Source organism: Carcharodon carcharias, chromosome 20, assembly GCF_017639515.1.
Source record: "Carcharodon carcharias isolate sCarCar2 chromosome 20, sCarCar2.pri, whole genome shotgun sequence".
Taxonomy (NCBI): domain Eukaryota; kingdom Metazoa; phylum Chordata; class Chondrichthyes; order Lamniformes; family Lamnidae; genus Carcharodon; species Carcharodon carcharias.
The window spans coordinates 48,933,765-48,954,080 of NC_054486.1; the positions used below are offsets into that span (position 1 = coordinate 48,933,765).

General features: G+C 38.5%; 1 protein-coding gene across 1 annotated transcript; it reads left to right on the plus strand.

The window, feature by feature from the left end:
* The first annotated feature begins 12,427 nt into the window (after positions 1–12,427).
* On the plus strand, positions 12,428–14,449 carry nkx2.1 (NK2 homeobox 1). The gene is made up of 2 exons (XM_041214929.1): positions 12,428–12,806; positions 13,779–14,449. The coding sequence occupies exons 1-2, from the start codon at positions 12,428–12,430 to the stop codon at positions 14,447–14,449; spliced, it is 1,050 nt and encodes a 349-aa protein (XP_041070863.1).
* The last annotated feature ends 5,867 nt before the right edge of the window (positions 14,450–20,316 follow it).

Here is a 20,316-nt window from a genome sequence, read left to right on the forward strand (position 1 = left end):
GGGGGGTGGGGGGGGGGGGGGGGGCGGGAGTCGGGTGAGGGAGGATATCTGAACTTTTGTGAGTCTTGAAACATAACTAACCAAATCCCTTTTACTAACTTTAAGTATTAAGCTTTGTTAGGCCATAGCTTGATATCAAGATTGCCAGGTAATAGATTGTATTCAGTTGGTATAGTTTTATTCATTTGTCTTATTTCTTCTTTGTTGGAATTAGAGAAAATGATGTTAAAAATAGATACTAATTACAATTAGAACTCGTTGTCCTCAAGGTCCTGTCATTACCATGGAAACATAAAACAAGCATAGTTAAAACTTGTGCTTGGGCTATAAAACAGATAAGGGAGGCCCAAGACCTGTGCCTGGTCACAGAGATTCCTGGGTCTACAACTGGGCAGAATGGAGGTATATGGAAAATATATGAATGTATGTAGGCTTTTGGGGCATACCTGAGTAAAGTTGAGTCATTTGCAGTATGGATGGGGCATGAAGGACACCAGACAGATGAGGATGTGTGTGTGAGTAGAAGGAATGGGCAATGCCTTCTATCCAAAAATCAATAGAATGGATAATCTAATTCTTAATTGTTCTTTGCAAACTGTTGCTTGAATATTTAGTGTATTAAATTTCACTTATGCTTCAATGAAATCACAGTTACTATCAATATGGAGTCAGTTTTGAACCATTGAATGGATACTGCAAAGGGAATTCATTTTTCTTCTTATATAGGTTTACTTTCAAGAGGAACAGAATTGAAAAGCAGAGAAGTTATGTTAAACCTATATAGAACCTTGGTTGGACCACACTGAGAGTGCTCTGCACAGTTTTGATCTAAATATTTTAAAATGGATATAGAAGCACTGGAGAAGGTGCAAAAAAAATTATAAGGATGATACCAGAGCTAAAAATTTATACCCATCAGGAAAGATTGAAAAGAGAAGACAGAGGAGTGACCTGTCTCTTTATGATTATGAAAGAGCATGATATGGTAGTCATCAAAAAAGTGTTTCCACTTGTGGGGAAGTTCAAAAGCAAGGCCCTAAATATAAGCTAGTCCCCAATTAAAACAATAAGGAATTCAGGGAGAATCTCTATACCCAGAGAATGGTTAGAATATGAAACTGGTGCATCATTGAATAATGGAAGTGAATAGCATGAATGCAGTTAAAGGAAAGCTAGATAAACACTTGAGGGAGAAAGAATTCTAAACTTATGCTGATTGGGTTAGATGAAGTATGGTGTGAGGAGGCTTTTTTGAAACATGACCCACAATCACAAGAGAATGCCATATTTCAGTTCTATTTAATTCTATGTAACCTATGTAAGTTTAATTAAGGCTTTCTGTTACATTAACCTATTGTGTTTCCAAATAAATGGAAACAAAAAATGCTCTATGTTTGTCCTTTCTGAATTTACAACTCACCTTTTGACAAGTTTAAGCATTAAATTTCCGTTTTAGATTTGTCGCCAATTTCTGCTTATAAATTATTCCGTAAGTTGCATGTAGTGGATCTGTTACGCACCATTTAGGATTCAAATTGCTCCGAAGGATCTTTTACTTTATTTTAGGAGAATTTCCTGAAGATGGCACTATAAATTGATTCCCCAAATCTTGAATAAAAGGGATTGAACCTGATACAACTTCAGGTATGAGTGATTTGTTTTAGAAATTTCACCAAACGTCGGAAACCCCAAACCTGATTTATTATGGGCCCTTACGGATTGGACCAATTATCTCGGCCATTTGAGCTCTGTCGAAGGTGACAAAACACTGCCATTGATCTGCACTTTCCCCTTCCTATGTCAGGTGACAGTGCTTTCCTTTTAAAATATAGCCGTCCTATAAACTTAATTCAATGATAATTTTCCAGAACTACATACATAGTGCCCTGTTATATCTGCTTATATCTGCGGTGAATCAGCACTTGAAGTGCCTCAATTTTGCCAGCCATGTCATCCTGTTTGTGTATATGTATGTACATGCATATCATTGGTATGCTCCAAAATTTAGTGGATACCAGAGCTTTTTAGCAAGCAGGTCGGTGGATCAAACGTCTGTGGTCAACGTTATGGGGCTGCCAACAGTAATGTTTACCAGACGGTTCTACAATCAGAGTCCACCCAAAATGTCCTTTTACTACTGAATTGTAATATTGATGTTCAACATGATGTCACAATGTCGTGGCGCCAACAGAAGATTGGGAAGTTTAACCAAGGAGTAGAAAACTGTGCCGTATTCTTTCGTCATTTAGCGCAATGCAATGACAGTATAATTTAAGTCTGCGAGCTGCGCATCATAGTCCAGTCACCAGACTGTGGCTGGAATATGTAGTATATATTTAATAGCGGTCATAAATAATGGTGCAATATCGGCACCAAATGTATTGCTTAACAAGTATCCTTAATGTGGCAGTAAAATTCAGGCTTAATTCAGGCCACTATTAAATTTGCAACAGTAATGCAGTTGGCAATACTGGGAAGAGCATAGTAATAGACCATTAAGCAATGCCATCTCACTCACTCTGATGACATATGCATGCCACTTAGTAGCAATCCTCCAGTTTCCTCTAAGACTCCGAGGGCAATTATAGGTGACCAGGTATAATTGACACTGTAAGGTTCAGGAAAGTACATAGAGCATTCTACAAGTCTGGTTTGTATCCTTGACAACACAGCCTTCCATTTGCTCTAAGAATTTACCCGCTTCAACAAAAGAGGGGGAAACGGGGTGCTTCCCATATTGCGACTTAAAGTGGAATTTTTTGCAATTGCAGAATCTCGGCAGCACAGTTGTAAATAATGTCTCACACATCTTTAAAAACTTGACGTTTGTCGATAATGGAGATGAGGGCGAGTTCTGGTATTGAAAAAAATTATAAGGTCAGCTCAGCGCTCAAAGTACAAGGCATCAACTCGATTCGTTTTTGCTTCTTTTCTGATCCCAAATGTTAACTGGAAATCATCCCATTCGATGCCTTATCAAAACCATGGGAAATCGCCTCGTCTTCTGGAAAGCCATGGGAATTAAATGGTTAACAGTGAAATACTTAAGAAACAACGTTCACTCTCTTCAATAAAAGCAAAATATTGCCGATACTGGAAATCTGAAATAAAAACAGAAAATGCTGGAAAAACTCAGCAGCTCTGGAGAGAAAAACAGATTCGAGTCCGTATGACTGTTCTTCAGAGCTCTCTTGAAACTTGGATCCATTTGTCTGAATTAAGAGAGTGTTAATGACATTTTGGAAACTAAATCCCGCGAAAGTGTAATGCTAAGAAGGGGGGAACAGGACGTTGATGATTTTTGCCTCTAGCCCATCAGCTTCTAGTGTCCCCCATTTTCTCTAACATTAGTGAAGGAAGGAGTTTCTCTGTTTCCCGTTCCAGATATACCGAGTTTTGCTTGTAGTATCAATGAGGTCTGCGAAACACTTATCAATAAGCTTTCCAGCTACATTCACCAAACAATATGAATATAGTATTCTACATATAGATTATTAAATGCATATCTTAGAGCGTCTTTGGTTGTGGGTTTAGCCCCCATTTTTTGCTTTCCAGTCAAATGTAAAGCAAACACTTGAAAGCTTTACATTTATACAACGCCTTATACGAAATGAGGAGGCCCCAAAGCGCCTTACAGCTAATATAGTCACTGATGTAATGCAGGGAACGTGGTAACCAATTTGAGCACAGCAACCATCTTACAAACTGCAATGTGATATTGACAAGGTGTTTTTAAGTGATGTTGAGAGATAAATATTGGCAGGACAACGAGAATAATTCCCCTCTCTTCTTCCCAACAGTGCCATGGTCCTTTCACGTACACCTGAGACAGCAGACAGAGGCTGCTTTAACTTTTCATCCCAAAGCCGGCTGCTCGGAGAGTACACCAGCCCCTACATGTGATACTAAAGTGTAGACTAGAATTTTGTATTCCGCTGGAATAGGGCTGGAACCCATAACTTACTTAACATGATGTCCTGGACTAAAACTTACACTGAAACTAAAAAAGATATATCCACCTCTGCAAAAATCAATCAAATAAGCTGTAGTATTTTAAAAAAGTGATGAATATCTGTTCACTGACATTTCTATTAGTGTTATAATTTAGCTCCATATTTGGTAATCCAGAGGCCCGGGCTAATGCACCGGAGACAAGAGTTCAGGTCCTAACGTGGCAGCTGGTGGAATTTAAATTCAATCAATAAATCTGGAATAAGAAGCTAGTCTCAGTAATGGTGGCCGAGAAACTACCAGACTGTAGGAAACGTCCATTTGGTTCACTAATGACTTAGGGAATGAAATCTGCCATTCTCACATGGTCTGGTCTACACGTGACTCCAGACTCAAAGCAATATGGTTGACTCTGAATTGCCCTCTGAAATGGTCTAGCAAGCCACTCGGTGGTATCTAACCCCTGCAATACAGTTGAATAAGAATAAAACCAGATTGATCACTCAGCGTTGATCTGGGAATTGGAAACATCAAAGGCACACCCTGCCGAGTTGACCTTGTAAAGTCCTCCTCACTAACGCCTGGGGATTGTGCCAAAATTGGAGAGCTGCCTCATGATCAAGGAACAGACTGACATTGTCATACTCATTGAATCATACCTTAGAGCCAATATCCCAGGATCCTCTTTCACCATCCCTCGGCACCATCACAGTGGACCTGGGAGTCCTTAACGTTGACTCTGGATTCCAGAAAGTCTCACGGTTTCATAAAGGAAATGTCTTGCTGATTACCACCAACAATTACTGAATCAGCGCTCCTTAATGTTGTACGCCACTTGAAAGAAGCACTGAGGGTGGCAAGGTCACAGAATGTACTCTGGGTGGGGGACTTCAATGCCCATCACCAAGAGTGGCTTGTTAGCACCACTACTGACTGAGCTGGCCAAGTCTTGAAGGACATATCTGCCAGACTGGGCCTGTGGCAGACAGTGAAAGAATGAACAAGAGGGGAAAATCTTCCTGACCTTGCCTTCTCCAGTTTACCTTTTGCAGATGCATCTATCCATGACAGTATTGGTAGGAGTGACCACCACACAGTCCTTGTGGAAATTAAGTTCCCCCTTCACACTGAGGATACTATCCATTATGCTGTGTGACACTACCACTGTGCTAAATAGGGTGGATTCAGAACAAATCTAGCAACTCAAAACTGGGCATGCATGACATTCTGTGGGCTATCAACAGATAGAATTGTATTGAACCACAATTTGTAACCTCCAGGCTCAGCATATCTGTTCCTCTACCATTATTAACAAGCCAATGAGGAGTGTAGGATGGCATGCCAGGAGCAGCAGCAGGCATACCTAAAAATGAGGTGCCAACATGGTGAAGCTACAGCACAGGGCTGCTTGCATGCTAAACAGTGGAAGCAACATGTAATACACAAAGTAAAGCAATCCACGACCAATGGATTGAATCAAAGATCTACAGTCCTGCTACATCCATGAATAGTGGTGGACAATTAAACAACTAATTGCAGGAGGAGTCTCTTCAAACATCCCCATCCTCAGTGATGGGGGAGCCCAGAATGACAGTGTAAAAGACAAGGCTGCAACATTTTCAAATATCTTCAGCCAGACATGCTAAGTGGATGATCCATCTCAGCTTTCTCCAGAGGTCCCCAGCATCACAGATACCAGTTTGATTCACTCCATGTGATATCAAGAAATTGTTGAAGGCACTGGATATTGCAAAGGCTAAGGGCTCTGACAACAGGTCAGCAATAGTACTGAAGGCTTGTGCTTCAGAAATAGCTGTGCACCTAGCCAAGCTGCCCCAGCACAGCTACAGCACAGACATCTACCACACCAAGGTATGTCCTGTCCACAAAAAATAGGATCCAGTCAATCCAGCCAATTAGAACCCCATCAATCTATTCTCAGTCACCAGCAAAGTAATGGAAGTTCTCATTAGAAAAGCTAGCAAGTGGCACATACTTAGCAATACCCTGCTCAGTGATTCTCGGTTTGCGTTCGGCCAGGGCTGAATAGATCAATAAAGTGTAAATCTTTTGTCATATTTTCAGTGTCTGTTCGTCCTCTTCCCGGTTTCGGAGTCGTTTGGGTTGGAATTTTGTTCAATTTATTCATATATTATATATACACGTATTACATATAAAATACATGGATAGCTTGAATTACCCTCCAACCCAAACTACTTTGAAACCGGGAAGATATGCAATCTCTATTGATGCTTGAAAACGTCAAAGTGTGAAATATAGGAAGGACAACACAATTTTTGCTGGATGGGCGAACTCGGATCTGCAAAGTAGGCTGTCGGACCAAGTAATTTTTTTAAAAGTTTGTGTTTAATAAGGACGCATAAAGATGCAAATCTAAAATTAAATCCTTCTGAAAGGAAGCCTTCAGCTTGCGAATTATTTAGCACGGAAGTGTTTTAAAAATACAGCTTGACTCGTACTGAGTATAAATACCAGCAGAGGCTATTTGGGCCGAATGGCCTATTTCTATGCTATATATTCTGTGAAACACTTGGTGCTCAAACCGAAGCCAATTTCGACAGCTTATTTTTGCTTTATATTTCCTAAGGGTGTGATTTTGCCCAACAATTACCTGAGCCATTTCTAAATATTTAACATAGCCAGTTGCTCAAAGGTGCGTCTCAGAAATCTGGGACCCTTCGAGGTGCTATAAACAGGCAATTGCTGTACAATTCTTTCTAGCTTTTAAAATAACCAAATGATTCTGACTCTTAAATGTATATTCACGTGTTTCTTTGAAGGACAGCATCCTTTCATGGAAATATATTTAAAGTCAACCTTAAATGATGGATTAATGTCAAATCAACCCACTTCTCAGCGGCATTTTAATTGTGAATTATTTAAGTAGACGCAGGTTTAGAGTTTAATTAAGGGACAAATATTTTGTAATAATTTAGAAAAGCATATAATTTAGCGAGGGCTCGACAGATCCTTGGAAGTCGGCGGTGCACCGCTGCCCATGTAGCTTGTGTGGAGGGATCGTCATTATGTTCGAATCCTTCCGTTATAAAAGTTTGTATTTACCAGTGCATGCGATGTTAATTTTCTAAATTTATCACTCATTTTATTGTAACCTCAAACCCAAAGGGAGCGTGGTTTTCATAAGCGTTGACCTCGTTGATAGTTCGGATTTCCTCTTTAAAACTTATAAAGCTCTAACCGAAAAACACAGTACTTTATATACTCAATTGATCTCTTTTATTGAACTGTCTTAAATATTTTCATTAAAATCGAAGGATATATTCCACAGTACAGGTTGAAAAGAGATTTCAACCTTACTACCGTATCTATTATCTGCAATGGTCCCGTAGTGCAGTGCCGGAAATTAAGGCTTGATTTCCTTTGCCGCAATGATCAACAGGTTATATCTTCTGTTTACCCTTTTTAAAGAAAAACTAAAACACTGTATTTTAGAGATATTGTGTAGTAAAATGACCTTAACTTCGGCGTGATTTTATAGCCATTGAAAAGATTAGCGCAGGCAAACATGTTAAAATCATAATGATCTAATGAGGTAGGATGAGGCTAACTTGTTTGAAATAAGAACAGAAAATGCTGGAAATAGTCAGCAGGTTAGGCAGCATCTGTGGAGAGAAACAGGGTTAACACTTCAGGTCGATGATGACCCTTCATTAAAATTTGTTTGATCTTTTTAAACGAAACGTGCACCACTAACACAAACACATTACACACGTTCTGCGTTTGTGCCACTATTTTCGATAGAAATTCGAATCAGCCACTTAATCTCATTTTTACCTTAATTTCGCACAAAATATTCTGACCTAATGTTGTGCTGCGTTAAGACTTTTAGACAGAATTACCAACAATCGAAATGAGTTGAGTGGCACTGTATATTTCAATTTGATTTAGAAAATGTCGTTCAGCTAAGATTAACCCATGATGAAAACGGGATGCTTAAAATACTGAATGTGGCAGTAAATTTCAAGGGAAGCTCCTCTTTCCACTTTGTTAATGTGAATGCACAAATTGTAAGAGAAGCAAACTATTTGCAATAAATGTACATCGGCCGCCGAGCAACATAGTTTGGCAACTGGCACGCACCATCGTCTGAGGATAGCAGAGTTCCTGTGTTCTGATAAAAATAATATAAGAGCATCTGTTGGCAACATTCTGGAATTGCATCGGATTTAGATAAAACAACGGTGTGTCAGACTGAAAAACTGGTTTTAATCTTGCTGCCAAATCACAACTGTGTTTTTCTCTACAGCAAACGTTCCACAGAACACCGCCTCGTCCATTTCTATCACCAAAAGAAGCCTGAATGATATCTGCCTGTAAAACTTGGCGATGAAGCGAAAGAGAATAATTGGGCTCACATAGTACTTTACCCCCTAAATAAATTGTAAGTAGAAACCATCAACAGAGGCCGCTGTTCGCGTTCAGTTTCCATTAAATGGGATTTCTCAAAGGCATGTCTCAGTTGCTATCGACCTACTGCAGTGTTACTAATTGTTGCTGGGCTGCTGAGAATTACAAAGTCGCAAAGTAGAACGTGCTGTGATTTGGAAGCGCTCTGCGCTGTCGTGTATAGTGTCTATTGGTTTCGCGTTCTGCTAATTAATTCAGTTGTTTGTTGATGTTACTTTCTTGAGTTAATCATCGAGCAAGTGCAGGATGTATAATTGTTGCAAGCATGTATTACAATCAAAACAACTTTCCCTTGTGGTTCCATATATGCGCTAATAGTTATGAACTTTTGGATAACACGTGTTGAGTATCAATGTGCGGTTATGGTGGACCTGATAGCTGATAGTTTATTAACATGATGACCCTCTGGTCAAATCAGTGTGTGACAACTATCAGATACCAATATTAGAAAGTTATTATGTCTGCGCTTTTAAAACTCTGCGCGCCACGTTTACCCTGGGTAATAGTAACTGGACTCGAGCTCGGTTCTGACGCAGACCCGGCATGTATATACCGAGGCACCTCAAATCATCAACCTATGTCCAATTATAAACCCGATCCAGGAGACATGTATTGCTTGACATATTTCAAAGTGATTGTATTTCAAAAGTTATCTTTGCTATATATAAATATATATGTGCATTGATGGAAGGGCTTGAATTAATACATATATTTACCACATTCAGTGTGGGCTGGGGGAATCTGATTATTTATTGATTAATGTAGAAACTTTTTTAACAAATGGCTTGTGCAAATTTACTCCCTCTTACACGAATAAAAGGTTGCAGTGATTACGTTTCAATATGTATTTTAAAATGCAATTTAACAGTGGAGTTTTTCCATTGGTGAAATATCTACATATTTTACACTGGTGGAGAATCACACTTACACAAACTGAATACGCAACATTTGGGGGGGGAAAACTTTATCTGGAAATGCGTTTCTGAATGTCTACAAAAATATAACTGAACATCTTCACACTCAATAAATTTATTTTGAACTTTTCAAGCATAATGAATTCGTCAGTTCGCGATTCAGCCTGTTTCGATCGGAGGGGTTGGGGGGGGGGGGTGGGTTTGGAGGGGGACGGAACATTAAAACATTGATGTAAGATTGAATGTTCTTTTCACATAGCGCAGCAAAACATGGCTCAATAACTAAAACAGCTCACTGTATGTTTCATCTCTCAAAAATCCTAAATTAGCGTACACGCTGCTATATCGCTATTACGATTTTCACTATAATAACACAAATTACACTTAAAAGGCAATTAAAGGGTTTCGGTTCTGTGGATCTGACCATTGTGTCGCTTAATGCCAGGTGAAACATAAGTGTCATTCTGCTAAAACTATTAGAATGCTATATTTTATGAATTTAATACCACAACTACTGCTAGAAAAAAATTTAATCAGTTTTCAAATGACAGTGATTAGTGTTATAATTCCCACGTCTACATGGTGATAATTCTCAAAAGTGAGACCATAGAAACACGAGACAAACTGAACTTTCATGCGAAATACACAATGCTGAAAATATATATCACATAATGCCATATTTCGTGTAACTGCGAATGACTGTACAAATTTAATGTCATTTATTCTTTAAATGTACCATGATATGAACGAGCTCGTTTCAGCCTTGTTCCACCAATTGGCACACATCAGTAAAACAGCCTAGTCTTGGCGGGACCGTTTGCATTAGGTTTGGGACCATTTGATTGACAATATTATCTAGCCTTGTACGACATCTCGAGTGTTATCAAATGGATTGTGTAAGGTCAGAAGCTATTGAACAATCTCCATGCAGCCCTCCATGAAGTACGCGTAACCAGAGAAAGGACTGCACCATTCTAAAACAAGGATTGTATGAACCTGCACATTGCACATCATACCTCCTTGGTTAATACATAACAGCCGGGCAGAGAATAGGGTCAATAATAGGGTAAGATCGCGTACATTATTCATGCAATAATAAATAACTGTTCCAGTGCTTCAAGCAGTAATACACATTAATATTGGCAAAGAAGAATCAATTTTCACACCGTTACGCGAATAATCAAGCAATTGAAAAATGTTCTACATATTATACAATCTTTAACAGATAATCACCAACCAATGTGCATTTAAGTCGTCATATTAAATGCGGTGCTGCAATGACTGGCTATTGGTAAGTTGGAGGCTGATTCAGAACAAACAAATATATCATCCTAAATCTGGAATTGTGCTGGTTAGTAGGTTTTAGGCTTACCATATTAAACATGGAATAATGTCCGATCTCTGACAGCCATCCCACTTCTACCGGTAGTGCTCGTTCGTTTGTTTACACTTGTATTGTAAAGTAAACAAAGATTGGTTTAAAATTAATTAATTCATAAAACAGCACATTATCTATTTGGAACTGCAATATAAGAAATGTAATTATGTAAAACGTACGATGTTAGATAATAAATTCCAAAATATTTGGGGATTTGCAAGTGACGGGCGAGGGATGGAAATCATCATTAACATAGGAATCAATAGAACACACGTAAGCTAGAGATATATCTCTTCATGTATTAGTGCAAACTCTTTGCAAATAGATTAAAAATTGATTGCAAACGGCGCAAATACTTCACAGTACAAGTACGATGGTTTACAAGCTGTCGGCTAAGCGAACAAGACATTTAAATACCTTTGCCAATCTGATTTATGACGGGAATATCTGTTATCTAAAATTCATTAACATTTTCAAAGGATTATATAGATGCCAGTCAGAATACTTTTGGTGATTTGTTGCAAGTTATCTTGTTTCAAACGAAAATGTGCAAACCGTGCATTTTGCGACGGAAAATGTAAGGTAAATGTTGCAGCTGTGAGATATCTCGGGGATGGTCACAGTAAATATATGATAAAAGCAAAAAATTGCGGGTGCTGGAAATCCAAACAAAAACAAAAATACCTGGAAAAACTCAGCAGGTCTGGCAGCATCTGCGGAGAGGAACACAGTTAACGTTTCGAGTCCGCATGACTCTTCAACAGAACTAAGGAAAAATAGAAAAGGGGTGAAATATAAGCTGGTTTGGGGGGGGGGTGGTGGTGGGACAAGAAGAAGCTTCTTCGTTAACTGTGCTCCTCTCCACAGATGCTGTCAGACCTGCTGAGTTTTTCACAGTAAATATATGCTTCAGCGCTGAAAGGGACGTGCAACATGCGGGTTCAAGAATAAAATTCTAACATTAAATCTTGCGGAAATCTCGCCTCTCCAGGAGATGTGAAGTACAATCAGGGCAGAGGTTTACACTTGAACGATGTTAACTCATGCGGGAGCCTTCTTTCTCCTGAAAGACTTCTTGGCTACTGAATAAGAGCCCTGAATTGAAGCAAAATGATCCTTATGCATTAATATTGAGCATAGTCACAAAGCGAACAAGCATTTATGCTGCCACTCTGACTAAAGATATTTAGTTATTCCTAGGTAGCAAGTGCACTTTTACATTGCTTAAGTATAATTTAACCAGACTGAAAACACGATCTAGAAGTACAATTATCCCCTGGCTTTATGATATCAAAAGTCAGCGTTAAACACTGACCTTCGCGTAAACATAACCACTAATATTGCATTGAGACCTCTTTGTACATCCTTTAAGGTAATGCACTGAATTAACGAATACCTTCAAACAGCCCGTTATTTAATATTTCACAAAAGTAAAATATGTTGGCAAGGTAAACTCGAAAGTATTTACCTTGCCATCAGCATGTTACCTAATTATCTTAGCAAGATGTTGAGTTCTATTGTTTGCTCGTTTGCGCTCATGCCCCGCCTCTCCTGTCTGTCTAAAACCTGGCGCCTGGCTACAACAAACAAAAGCTAGGCGCTCGCAGGTCTATAGCCTCGACTTAATACAATTAAGGCGGACTTCAATCATTCTCTTACGTGTACGTCCACAAGATCGGCGCTAACATAACACTGTTTATCCGTTCAACAAATTTGCCTACTTCGCTGCTGAACCATGTCGATGAGCCCCAAGCATACTACGCCCTTCTCAGTTTCAGATATTTTGAGCCCCATCGAGGAGAGCTACAAGAAAGTTGGCATGGACGCAGCGGGTAACCTCGGAGCTCACTTGACAAGTTACCGGCAGCCACAGGTCTCCCAGCCGGGTATGCAACAACACCCGATCGGACATAATACGTCGGTCCCTGCGGCGACCTACCACATGTCACACGGGGTACCCCAGCTTTCACACGCTGCTATGGGAGGCTACTGCAACGGCAATATTAGCAATATTGGCAACATGGGCGAGCTTCCTGCTTACCAAGATACCATGAGGAACAGTGCAAGTGCGACAGGCTGGTACGGGACGAATCCGGATCCACGCTTTTCATCCAGTAAGTGGAATAATTAGCTTCTAATAAACACGACTAGTCGGTTATACGGCAAGATATTCAACCCGTAAAATATTTCAAGTGTACAAATTTTTGGGGGATTCTGTAAATGGTGCTTAAAATCACTATTTCCAATGTCATGTGTTTTTAATTCAGGCGGTTTGCATGTTTTGATTTTTCATTACGGTCGGAGCAAGGAAATGGTTTTAATACATGGTACAGTTGGTACTCAGGTGGATTTTAAATAGCTTCATTTTACTTCACGTGGTTTTTGTCCGTGTGTTTTGTGGTGTAAAAAGGGGCAGTTTAAATTATCCTATCGCGTACAGTACAAATATTTCTCTCAAAACAAGGCGCTTTATTTGTGTTTAAAGCACTGTACTAATGAGGCCAGGTTAAAGTATTTAAATATTTAAACCACGCATTAGCAATGTGGGAATGATATTGCAAAGGAATATTTGCCTCGTGCACAATGAAGTGGTGTTATTATCTACATTGATAAATGTCTAAAATGTTTAAATAAATCCAACGCACTTTCCTAAAGTTATGTGCATATTACTCTTTGAAACCCGCAACAGCATTTCTACCCAAATGAAATATATATAATCCTTTATAGTTTACTTGGCAAAACTACCTGTCAAAGAAATAAAAAAAAACGTACACTGTAAACTAAACCTTTTTGTAATACCCAGTTTTTGTAAAAGTGCCTGAAATTCCTAATCCTTTGCAAATATATATTAGAAACCCATTTCCTTTAAAGCTACCAGATGGAATCAGAGCACTCAAAATTACCGCACGAAAAGGAAGATCTGAATATATTTATTTAATTGGTTAGTTTTATAGAACACCGCTATGTGGTTTTGGCTCTTGAAGCTGTGCTGAAATATACCTTATGTATTCTTTTCAAAAAAACATGTACACACTTAATTGTAAACGCCTTGGTCTAAGATGATTTTTTTTAAATCCCCATTCTAGTTTCCCGCTTCATGACCCCGTCCTCAGGAATGAACATGGGTGGAATGGGCGCTTTGGGTTCTCTTGGAGACGTTGGCAAACCCATGGCTCCACTCCAGAGTACACCGAGGAGAAAACGCAGAGTGCTTTTCTCGCAAGCCCAGGTTTATGAGTTAGAGAGGCGCTTCAAGCAGCAGAAATACCTCTCAGCCCCTGAAAGGGAACATTTGGCCAGTATGATCCATCTCACGCCCACTCAGGTGAAGATTTGGTTCCAGAACCACCGCTATAAGATGAAGCGACAAGCTAAAGACAAGGCAGCTCAGCAGCACATGCAGCAGGACAACAGCACTTGCCAACAGCAGCAACAATCTCCGAGAAGAGTAGCTGTGCCTGTCCTGGTTAAAGATGGCAAACCATGTCAAGGAGGTGTCAATGCCCCAACCACGACCATGCAGAGCCAGCAACAGCAATCCACCAACACATCAATCACAGTGGCTACCAATGGCACTGCTCACGGCCCAAGTCAGCAAGCAAATAACACAGGCCAGACATCCGAATTAGGACAAACCTCAGGAAGTCCTTCGTCTATCCAAAGCCACGTCACTAGTTTGTCTCACCTAAACTCTTCTAGTTCTGATTATGGTACAGCCATGTCATGCTCTACTTTACTGTATGGTAGGACCTGGTGAAAGATTCACTTGGCTTGTGTTTTAACACCATGTTGTATTGATCCATATCTGCTGTATTTTGGTAAAGTGTTCCAGGTACTAATTTGCGTAGATATGCATCAATATAGGAGGAGGCTCCGGCTGAAGTGATGGCAAAACGCTGTAAATTTATTTTGTTTTGTAGACATGGAATGCACATGTTGCTGGCTGGACTTATATCGCAGTGAAAGCGATTGCTCCATATGCAGAAATAGGCTGAACCTTACACAACACAGATCTGTCCATATGCAAGATCTGTAAACATAACATTTTTTGTGGGGTTCGTATAGAATGACGCTTTCGCAAAATAATAGTTAACAAAAATGTGACACCCAGTAAAATCCTTTCCTCGGAAAGGAAGGGAATAGATTTATTTAACACGACTTGGCATTTTCTTAGTTTTTACTATAAAACGTAGGTGTATATTTCTGTAAAATGCACATGTCTGGGCCGAATTTATAGTTTTTAGTAATTTGTATATTATGCTGTAAAAATGTTTTCATGATGGACTCAGCGTGTACAGTATTTGATAGTTTGTTCGTTATTGCCGGCGTAAGAAAGTCGTTTTTGTTGTAACTTAAAATAGATCATTGGTATAAATATAGTTCTGAGAGATTCTAATAAATTATGAAACCCTAAACCGCAATACCCACAACTGTTTTATTGCAGATCATTTCCCTTATTTTTCACCATTACTATTTCCCTATCTGTGTCGCGCAATTGGAATTCATCGCAATGTATCTGTAGCGAATTTATAGTTTCAGTTACATAAAGCAGGTAAAGAGATAATGGATAACGTGTTCCAGTTACCTCAAAAGGTAATCTCCGAAATCTCCCATGATTTTCCTGCTTATTTTTAACGGCGCAGGTAAAGCCTCTTCGATATCTAAAAGCTGAAGAAATCGGATATTATATTTGATTTACCATTTACTGTAAGGACACGTAGAAATACTTTGATATCTTGTCAATATGTTTTATGCTGTCTTTTTGTATAGACGGGTTTACATGTAATTTTAACTGAGACATATTTGATTCAGTTTTAGTGTACTTTAAGGCGTGATGTAAATTAATTTTAACCCCCCACATTCTAATTATGATTGGAATAATCGGTTTTGTTACTGGCGCTGTTGGTGACCAACAGTTCAAAGTCCACAAATGTCAAACGTTAGAAAGTCCAGTTTGTCGATTGATCGTAAACTGTGGAATGGATCCGAGTAATGATGTGAAAACATAGAGCGCTTCCCCGATATTTATTTTGAATTAATTCCACAGAGTGAATTAAAGTTAAAGTAGTTAATGAGGCCAAAGTGCATTTCAATTAGAACGATCAAGAATGATTTCTCCATGGAAGACACTGTTTGTTTTGGCATTAAGGAAATCTCAGTTGTTTGCTGTAGGCAAAAGGCAAAGATCTACGTGTCGCACGGCCTGCACTTGCCGTTTTTAAAAGTAAGCTCGCAAGAACGTGTGTGCATTTTTAGTGACAGTACGCTCACATTTCGAGACGAGAATTAAACATGTTCAAAATACGTGATCCAGTAATCAGTTTACCTGTCAAATTTTATTCAAAGGTATTAACAGCGCTGGGACTCATTCTGAGCAAGAGTTTGGTGGGCAACTGAATCCGTCAGTCATCCTCACTGTTGAACGATTTGAATACAAAATTTGAGTCATTGAAAAAGCTTCAATATTCTAATAATGTTATGTATCGGAATTGGAAATATAGCGATTAGACTGAAAGAGCGATCCCTTTGAAGGGCCCATGGAAAGGAAATGGCCAACATAATTTGAATTCGAAACTATATTTGATTTTTCAGCCTGTGGCAGGATCGAGTTTGTTCAGTGTTAAAAGGTCAGGCGCACTTTCGCACAAAAGATAAACTCTCCGTTTATGACGTGGATCGTTTCATGTTTGATTATTAACAAACATCAGTGATAGAAATTTTAACAGCAAACCAAGTGCTGTTTCACCGACAGACAACAGTGGTGATCGATGTTTACACTAAAATTAACAATGCAGTTAATGCTTTTTAAATGCCCTTTAAACAACAGAAGATCAAACATTTACAAGGTTCGTTTTGATGAAGCACACTGACTTATTTGTAGAACATAGGCTGGTGTCTTTATTGCGGTGTTCTGTTAGAGCCAAAATGTCTGACATCATAGTCTCTCTGAAATCAATTTAACTCTTACGACTAAGGTAGGCATTCACCCCCTTCCAAATTTACTGACGAGCAACCTCACTTTATAAGTTCAGCTCAATGCTATTTAAGCGTAACACATCAAGAAAAAGAACCTTTTAAAGGGACCTTTGCATTGTTACATCTTTATAATGCTGAAAAAAGATGTCGAGACCCCTTTGAAATGACACATTTTAATATATTTCATGGGCACATGCTGGATGAGAAGACCCCAAAGAGAAATTTATGGGCGATATATAAATCTGTTCTAACTTAAAACGGTTTCTTCAAGAGATAATTCAGGTTTAGGTTTTTCAACAGATGGTATTCACAAACATGGCAGAGTTAAGGCCCCACTCGCCCTGTAAATGCTGCAAGAGAAGGTTTAGACATATTCCGATTAAGATATTTTTGCATGCACTGAGTGGATTTCCAGCTATTAAAAATACCATTACTATTTTGTTTTATTTTAACCCAAGTATTGCGCGCTGATGAATGCATAAAGATGTAGCTGATCTGGGAGCTGTTTAAATTAAGGTCACAGCGTGTTTAGAGATTTTCCATTGTCTGGGTGCTGCAGAATGATCTTGGAAAATTGAAGCTATCAGGTAGGTCAAAGCATCGGAGTTTGTTAAAAAAAAGGTGAATTAATACATGCCGCGTTTATGCAAAGGGATCGAGCGTTTCAAATTTGCATCCTTTTATTCATAACAAATGAAAAAATCGCAATAGAAGTATTAATTATTTTTTAAAGATTTGGAATTAATTTATGCCAGCTTTTTTTCCTTGTCCCAAGTAAGAACTAATAAAAAAAGCAAAGGTAAGCGGTCAGTTGACTGCCAAGTGACGACTAGTGTTGTGTATTTAATGTTCTATAATCTAGATTTGGAGCCAAATCTATACGTGTTTCCAGAATTATACGTCGTCACTTCAGTCCGAAAATATACACTTAAGAGCGTTATAGGGTCGGCGGAATGTATTTCAAAGGATGTGACAACTAAAGGCAAAGATAGAATTGACATGCTTCATATGAATTTACATTCAGATGAATACTTGTACTTCCAAACGTTCTATACAACATTCTGAATTGTACAATTCCTCAAGTCAACAAATGCTGTCCTTATGAAAGGCTGCGGTCCATTGCAAAACTTGCAGAAAATCTCTTCTCTTTCTAGTCATATTGAAAATACATACGCAATGCACCAGTTGTTTAAACGATTACCCAAGTAGAGGATTACGAGTGAAGCAATATACATATCAGTGTAGCGTAGAATTGTACAGAGACTTAAAAAACGAGACCTAAGGATTTAGAAACAGATGGGAAAATATTTATGCAATTGGAATATTTTGGGATTTTTTTTCTCGAATAGAACATTACAATGGAGGAATTATAACTGCAATACACCGGAGCTCGGCGTCGGTATAATTCAGATGCAGAATCAAGTGATGAACGAAAGTTACACTTTTCAAACTTATTCTACAGCGGCCTCCACATTTAATCGTAACTAAAGATTTGAACATTACTTGGCCTTCAAGTATATTTTTGGAACTCTGCGTCTGAAAATTATAATTCAGATTCTCATTCTTTAAGTTCACGAAATGTTATTACTTTTTTTATTTCCAAAGGAATGTTCTGAAGTGGCGTAGTGCTTTTAGTTTGTTACTGAGCTAATAACCAAGGATTCAGAAAGAAAATTATTTTCCGTCATCGTGGCCAACTGACATCTTTCCAGATTGTGGTACCCGGGTAATGTTTTTTTTTTCTTGTTTAAGAACTTTGAGAGATCTAATTGCACTTCCTTGTATTTCAAGTTTATATATTTACAGTTGCCCCCTCAATGCGGAAGCACACACCAAACTTTCTTAAATTACAATTCTAAGTCGTTCCTTCAACATAAACACGGCAGAGAATAATTTTATTTTTCCACCGCGAAAATTTCTAGTTTACGGCAACCATTATTGAAATCATACATCCGCCTGAGCCAGATTAATTGAAATTTAAAATTTCCATAACACAAACTGTACTGCTCGTTGCATAATCTCATCGATTGAATAATTTTCCAGGTGCAATTTTGAAAATAGAACAAATAGGCCGCTAATTTCTCGGCAGGCTTGTCAAGCAGAAACGTGATCGCTACGGGTAGCGCACCATCTTCGATAATGGAGTTTACCTGGCAAATTCAAACAGGTAATGGTTTCGAGTTTAATCTGATCCTGTTATTTATGTTGTTCTAACATATATTGTTCTAAGATGTATGAACTCCAAAGACCTAAATTATGCTTTAATTCAGAGGAAGGACAAATCACTCTCTCCCTCTCTCAATTTTTCTCTCTCTATATACCATTTGATTTGAAACAACATATTATGGTAGCTAGTCTCGAGGTTTATGTTTTCTGTTTGCATTTGTAATAATGGATGGAGTAAAACGGAACTCTAGCGAAAATGGGAAAATCCAGTCATGTAGGAGACGAAACTTAATCTAGCAAGATTTTGTAAGGACATGTAGCAAAACAGTAAATAATATGGTACAGTTAGCGTCATTATTTTTAGGCATTAGATAAATCTTAATAATTGCTGCTTCTAATCTATTCATTTAAGAAGGAAACAACGATGGGTAGAATTTCTAGATTGTTCCATTGGGGTTATGTTCTAAACCAAGCGAGGCGAAATAGCCAGTTTTCAAAGCTTCACAGAGATGAAACTAGTGTTAAACCGCCTTACGTTAAGGCAGTGGTACCGAAACTAATGATCACAAATCATCGAGCATTGGCGCTCAAGTGTTCCCGTTTGACCTGGAAACGAAACACTGATTAAAATTGGCGACCTACGAGACAGTGTGAAAACAGACTCAAGAAAACCCAGTTTGCTTCTGGGTATTTGTGAACTGCTAACAAATTTTCGTTGGAGATAGACTACGCTGCTTAGTGATTTTAGTTCACACAGCGTATGAAAATAGTATTAAAAAATCTACTAGCGCTTATCAAGGCCCAACGTTCAGTTGGAATGGGGGGTTTAGGATTGTGACCCCGTTCATATCAGTTATTGTTGTTTTATAGTAATTGTCCCGTACGAAGAAGATATCTTATCATTGGTGTCTTTTTTGATAATTCGCGTTTCATTTAAAGCACGAAACGAGAATATCAACCAAGTTAAGCACTGCTACAACTATTGGGCAGAGTCTGATACTTTCGGACGGAACTTATAATTTAAAATGACGAAATTCCTACTACCCCCGCAGTGGGTTGTGCAACATTATACAATACATATTGTACATCATACCCTACTTCGTATAAATTTTTGACAAAAGTATCTTCACAGGAAACGGGATGACAATGTTAGGAAATGCAGGAAGAGCTGTCTCTGCACTTTACGACTTTATAAATGTACAATTTCTTGTGTAGAAATAAAACTTTGTTTTGGAAGGAATGTAATTATATTAATGGTAATTATACTTCATGTCTTCACATTTCAAAATGCAGATAAGCAATGAGATAAATGCATATTGTTTTATTTGTATGTCTATTTATCTTTTATAGGACGTTTAATAGGCAGGCACAGAGAATTACTTTGAAATCAGCTTGTCTCCATTGGTCTTGAACGGACATTAATTGGCTTTAACATTAACTTTCCAGCTTTAATCACCTTACATTCGGAAATTTGCAAAAAAT